General features: G+C 39.6%; 1 protein-coding gene across 1 annotated transcript; it reads left to right on the forward strand.

Annotated features, from left to right (window-relative positions):
• The first annotated feature begins 4259 nt into the window (after positions 1-4259).
• On the forward strand, positions 4260-5130 carry LOC113590089 (ribonuclease-like 3). The gene has a single exon (XM_035527537.1). The coding sequence runs from the start codon at positions 4266-4268 to the stop codon at positions 4701-4703; it is 438 nt and encodes a 145-aa protein (XP_035383430.1). The 5' UTR covers positions 4260-4265; the 3' UTR covers positions 4704-5130.
• The last annotated feature ends 1738 nt before the right edge of the window (positions 5131-6868 follow it).

The raw sequence follows: 6868 nt of genomic DNA on the forward strand, positions 1-6868 counted from the left end.
TATAAAAATTAGACTTATTCAATTTAAAATTCTAAATCGTTTCTATAGGACACCATCTCGATTACATAAGCTAAGCCTCGAAAATACAAAACAGTGCTGGAAATGTCGGAGTTCAAAGGAAACATTCCTTGCTATTGGCTATGAGGTCTTTGGGAACAAATAATTATGGAAATCACCAGCACTGAATTTAAGTTTTCTCCCAGGTAATATGCTAGGAGATCCATCAATCGTGTGGACATTCAGAGTTGATCCAGACTGCTGTAATGAGCTGTTTATCTGTTTATCTGTTTAATGGGCCAGGGATCTGTCATCTTTTATTTGATGTTAATATTCATCTGAGTGACTGGTCAGTCACAGTGTCACATCCACAGACCAGAACATTCCCTGTTTCCCGGGCAACCTAGTCACTTCTGGGTTTTCATCCGTCTCCATGGTTCCGTGTCTCCTCCCCTTTCACTCCAGCTGTTTATCGATTAGCCTTGATTAGTGTGGTCAAAAAGCATATCAACTGCATTTTTAATAATTCCATAATATTTATAAATGTCAAATTTTTTGTTTTGTTCATCCTTAAGCATTTTAGACGTGAATTGCCACTAAACAGCTGTAACATCTGCATGGAACCACTGAATCGAGGCAAACGATTATGCAAACCACTCAATACCTTCATACTGTATGTGATTAGAAATGTGAGGCAAGAGTGCACGGATGGCAGATATTTAGGCAGACGTTTGTGGTATAATAATTATTATAAATATTATGAAAGCAAGTAGATTTTTAATAAAGTTTATTGCAAATTAATCAGAAATTCAAGACCACCCAGATATAGCTACAGGCGTAGAAATGGAAGAGGGAACATTTTTGTAGTATGTCATCAAAACGACAAACCAGTGCATTATGGACATCCACAAGCAAATGAAAAGCGAAAACCATGAAATAAATATTCAGAAGCACAAACATTTGTTCTGCATATTGATTCTATACCATCAGTGGTTTTTCATTAAATGATTCATTTACTTGACTTATTTAAGCTGTAAAAAACAACATGGAATCAAAAGGTTTAGCTTCATATATCAATGTTTCTTGATTAAACGTGTTCTTCAATAAACACAAATGAGTTGGTAAAATCTAATAATACAAAGGTTTCTGAGCAACTACTATCTATTGTGTCCATTCATTTGCTCTTGGTTTTACCAATTAAATGTGGGTGCATTATGAGGTCCAGGAGTTGAACAACAGTAGGAAAGCCTTGTGGCCAACACCTGGAGCAGGATCTCCAAGGCTGTTCCCCCGGAATCCCCTGATCCATCATTACTATAGAAAACTAATCCACCAGGTTCTGTGCTTGCTTCACATTTGACTTTTGATGCAATCTTTGAGGCAGAAAACAACAAACTCTAGTTGTCTCTTCCTTCATCCTCCTTACTAGTCATGCATTCATTTCTAAAATGCTGATCTGAAATGGCTGAAAATGCCTCAATTTGCAGTTCATTCCACAAATACAATTCCAGTTCAACCAATACAATTCAAATTCAAATCAGGCCTTTAATTGCAAAAACCATTCTCCTGAGTATGTTGCCAAAGTCTTGCTTGATAAGAACTTCTGTGTGTATGGATTCCCAGAGTACTTATTCTGATCAAGGAGTGAGTTTTGAAAGCTAGCTGGTTGGTGAACTCCTCTGAGAACTGAGAATAAGAAAATCCCACACAACCCTTTACCACCTTATGGGGAACAGCAGTGTTGAACGTTTCAACAAGACCTTTGGTAATATGATCCGAGCTATTAGCCACAACAAGATTCCTTGACTAGCCTAGACTGGCCTAGATTGCAGACACTTACTTTCATATACAACTGTACTGTACATGAGATGACAGGGTATGCCCCTCTTTATGATATCTCTTTAGGATATCTCTTTTGTATACTTTTGTGACATCTTTAAAACAAGCCAGATGCATGCGGATAGCCGGGATTTATTCGTAGCAGAATAATCAACAATTGCAAAGTGAAACAGGTGAGGGTAGTTGCCAGATATATACACACCAGGGAATTGCTCAGTACTCACGATAGAACAGCGATAATACTTCACAGAGAGTGAACGGAACTGGAGAGACTAAAGATGCGATACAGGTGACACTAGTAAACTGGTGATGAGGATCTGGTGAGGTTGTGCCGGGGAAGACAGGAATTGTAGTCACGGTCTGAGGGTGGTTGCGTGACATCTTTGGGATTTTTAAAAATGATTATGGCAGTTGTCTGTCTGTCGAATGAGCGATGTGGGATTTATGCAGTTGGCTTGAGACTCTAGAACTGCTCTCTTGCCACTTCATCCACATGGAACACTTTTGATACTTGGAAGTCTGTTTTAGGACCTCCTATTTTGGTAGATATTGTGTAACGCACATATGTGCCTTTGATATTGTGCACATAATTTGTCTTGTGCACATCATTTTGGCAGAATTAAGTGGGGGTGGGTGCAACAGAGTTGAAATTAACTTTACTGAAATGAAGTATATTTACTTCAACCCAAACTCTAATATTATGCAGCATGTGTTTTTGATTGTACTTTTTATAAAAGTTCATTTTTGTTCATTACTTTTTTTGTGCTTTTTTTGACCCTCCTGCTTGCCGTACTCTGGGATACAAGTATTGCCAGGGTGAAAATCTACAGCTGATAACATATATTACGGTAGTGAGAGTTAATGTCTGTATGCAAAGAATAAACAGAGAGAGAGAGAGAGAGAGAGAGAGAGAGAGAGAGAGAGAGAGAGTCATCTCCATGTCCTTCATGTCCCCCATGTCCTTACTCTGACACACACACACAGACCATCACAGATGTCCAGCCCAACGTTTTGGCAATCACTCACTAATTAAAAATGGCAGGGCATGCATCAGTGGATCATCAGTGCCAAAGACGGTCACGATGAAAGACTCAGGACTTGAGCTACAGTAACATGAACAAAAGCTCTGGTGCCTGCAGCAGTCTCTATTTAATTCTCAAAACGCAAAATGTTTCTGCCACCAAGCATCTCTTTCACACAAAATAAGCTTTGGCCTGACTGACTTTTTAAAATATCCTTCTGCTGTTTTGCTTGCACTATTTCTAGTACGTAATTTGTACATGAAGTCTGGAATATTAAAACATAAGAATGCCTGTTTACTGATTTCAGCTCCAGAAAAATAGACCCATATGGCATGAGTAAAACGAGTTATAGAGCAACAAAACTCTGTCAAGCCTATACAAGTATTCTTGGTTATGGGTTTCAAGTTTCAAGTTTCAAGTTTGGTTTATTTGTCACATACATAGTCATACACAGTATAACTCGCAGTGAAATGGTTGAGAGTGCTCTGTCCAAACTGAGGAAAAAGAAAACAGGGGTGCATAGAGGAATATATATCTATATATGTACACAAATATATTAACAATGTATGTACAATATATGTATATTATGTTTATATACACAATGTACAATGTATATAGTTGTGTATATATATGTACACAATGTACAGAATGTACAGATCCATTTTGTAGAATAACATATTTACAGCTTTTATGTTTTTATGTTACATGGTAATTGAATATATATATATACAGTTATGTTACATGGTGGTGGTGGTCCCCACAGTTTATCAGTTTCCCTGATTCAGGGCCTGAATGGCCTGTGGGAAGAAGCTCCTCTTCAGTCTCTCTGTCTTGGTCTTCAGGGAGCGTAAGCGCCTCCCTGACCTCAACAGAGAGAAGAACCTATAGTTGGGATGGGTGGGGTCCTTCACAATCCTCTGTCTACACGTATACACTTATGTAAGTATACTGTATCTCTCACGCACTTAGACCAAATATGGTGTGATCTGGGCTTATTGGACAGACTATCATGTTATTGGTTATGTGTCTTTACATGTTTATCCTTTTGTAAGTATATTGTATTTCGCACCCCTTAAACCAAATATGGTATCCATCTTTGGTAAGTGGGATGTCTTTATACTGCTGTGGAATAGTATATAAGGAAGAATCTTGTTAGACAATAGCAAAGGAACAGTTCACTTTAAAAAGAGAAGGAAACGCCTCTTGCTTGAGGATTTTGGGGAGTAGAATCTTATATTTGTGATCATACAGTGTCCAGCTCTTCAAGGTACCATGATCTACTCTGAAGCTTATTCTTATAAAATGCCATAATGCCTGTTCCATTAACGAGTACAGGGAGCTGTTAATGTTATTTGTTGTTAATATCTTCCTATATTTTTCCCTCTTTCTCTCTCCAGAGCCGTTGTCATGGAGATACGTGGGTTTGCTGTAGGTTTGCTGTTGGCTTTGTCTGCCACCCTGTTGGTTGACGCCCAGCCCGCCGACGTGAGGAGCCGCTACATACACTTCCTCACGCAGCATGTGTATGGGGGCATGAACACAAACAAGTGCAGCAAAGTGATCGGCCAGAGGCACATCACCGAAGGCAACACCAACAACTGCAAAGAAATCAACACCTTCATCCTGGCCACACATGAGCAGGTCAGGGCAGTTTGCAGTGATGGAGGCACACCTAAGGGTAGGAATCTGTACGAAAGCACCAAACCTTTTGCTGTAGTCATTTGCAAGAGGAAACCAGGAGCCAGCTGTGTGTATAATGGTAAAAGGAGCACGCGAACCATTATAGTGGCTTGTGACAGGGGCTGGCCTGTGCACTATCAAGAGGACAACCTTGTTCTTCATTGAGTCAAAGGACTTTAAAAGGGCTTTGATGATGCTATCTGGTTAAACACTAATGGACATTCATTAAAGGTATTGTAATGTTTGCCAGAAAAGGCACTTTCCTTAAAACACATCGCAAAATATGATATATACTATGAACAATATACATGTAACATAGATACTTAAAAGGTAAGCTAAGATTTTGTTTCATCGTATTACAGGGCAGGGGTAGCTTTACCACCTCCTGGTCCCCCTGCTTATAATTAGAAAGCATAATGGCCCACAAGAAAAGAAAACTATTTTTTTAGGTAAAATTGTTTGCGTCAGCCACCTGCAGCTGCATTACCTCAAACTGATGATGTTTATTTTGCCTTTAAATTTGCCATGATGTTTATAGTTTGAACATGATTGATCTTTTTTTTAATTATAATAAATAATTTTTTTTCACTTACATTTTCATGACTTGGTGCTTAAAATGCCTTTACCAGGCCACTCCAAACCACTGCCTACCCCTGAGTATGGACCTGCTTCTCAGCCCACTGGGGGTCCACAGCCTGCAGGTTGAGAACACTTATATTTTGTAATGGGAGGGCCTCACCCAAAGTAGAGGTGAACCCAGATCTCTGAGTTTTGCAGACCAGGGCAAATTGGGTCAGCCACCAACTGGTATTAGGACCAAAGAGCAGATCAGCTAGGGAGCTCGAAAAACAAACAAAAGCAGAGTAAGGCAAAACACAGCAGGCCCAACTAGGGGCTTGAACCAGCTGGACCTGCGGACCTACGGGGAAGATTCCCCCAAAAAGAACACTGAAAGAGCTGAAAGGTTAAAACCACCACGGCCAGTGTTGCCAAGCCAGTGAATGACAAACACTAAGGTTAACCAAAATTAGTGTTCCCAACTAAAAGAGGGCATGGGGTTGAGGGGACTCGAAGGGGGAGAAGGATCGTCTCAGGGTTTTAGGACAAGATTAAGGAGCAAGAGAAAAAGAGACCCAAGAGTCAGCATTTGAGTTCATGACCAGAAATGCCAGCCTTGTCTTTCACCAGAACACTGAACGAAGACTTAGCACCGGGGAGCCTGTGAGCTGATCTTAAGTAGCCAGGAGGACAGATGTGTCCGACAGCCCTGTTTACATTGGAGATGATCTATGCCTCCCTCTGGTGGCCAAAGGTGGCCTATATTATTACTTTTTATTATGTACTTAAATTCAAGCCTCTTTTCAACATCCTGTGCTAATGCTTATAACACTGCAGCAAGTTCCTGCCCAGATCCTCATTTACATATGTAGTCATTTTACTTTCACTTTCATTATGTAACAGCCTGAAGGCCTGCAAGGTCATTAGGGGTTTAGGATGAATAAAATGAGTTGGGTTTTTTTTCTATTTACATTAATGCACATTATATGTTTTTATTACTTACAGGTTACATTGTATAATGGTACTGCTGGATTTGATTTTACTTTTGTGTTTTTCTTTAGACCTTACAATCTCCTGAGTGTGGCCCAAGGTAAACTAATATTCACAGTCAGACACATGGAAGATGCGCCATGCACAACATATCACAGGGTACTATAGAATACTAGAGGAACGCATGCTTTTGAAATCACTTGTTATAGTCTGGATGGTTACAGTATTTGATGTTATGGCCACACCGATGTCACGTGAGCAATCGCTGTAAAAACTTCCTGCTATATCAAGAAGCTCAGTGTTTCATCATTGCCCCATCGAGAAACATACAAAAACAAATAAAAACAATGAAAACAGGGACAGTGAACAACATCCCACTTCTGGTTACATAGTGTAACATACAATGAAGACTGAAGAGAACAAGTCACACGTTCAAGAAAAGAATGTTTGAGGTAGGGCTCAGTGACAAGGACAGTCCCTCAAAAACAATGAATGAGCTGATCATAAAAACGGTACCTTACAATTGCTAATAAAACACTTTTACTACCCAGAAAAGTTTGTTTTCTGTTTGACGGGGAAATAATCCAAGTTTACTCTATTTACATGATTAGCTTTTGTATTTAACATGTTGCCGTATCAGAATACGACTGCCTGAACATGAATATCTGCTTATGGAGACATGGAACTGGGCACTGGCGAGAACCTTTAATCACTGTTCTCTCTGTTCCGGTCTCAACAGTTCTGTAAAAAGCTTCTTATGTACACATACATTTATGAAAATA

Source organism: Electrophorus electricus, chromosome 6 (assembly GCF_013358815.1).
Source record: "Electrophorus electricus isolate fEleEle1 chromosome 6, fEleEle1.pri, whole genome shotgun sequence".
In the NCBI taxonomy this organism is placed as follows: domain Eukaryota; kingdom Metazoa; phylum Chordata; class Actinopteri; order Gymnotiformes; family Gymnotidae; genus Electrophorus; species Electrophorus electricus.

Excerpts from the sequence above, each read along its gene's own strand:
- LOC113590089 (XM_035527537.1), top strand. The coding sequence starts at position 4,266 with ATGGAGATACGTGGGTTTGCTGTAGGTTTGCTGTTGGCTTTGTCTGCC.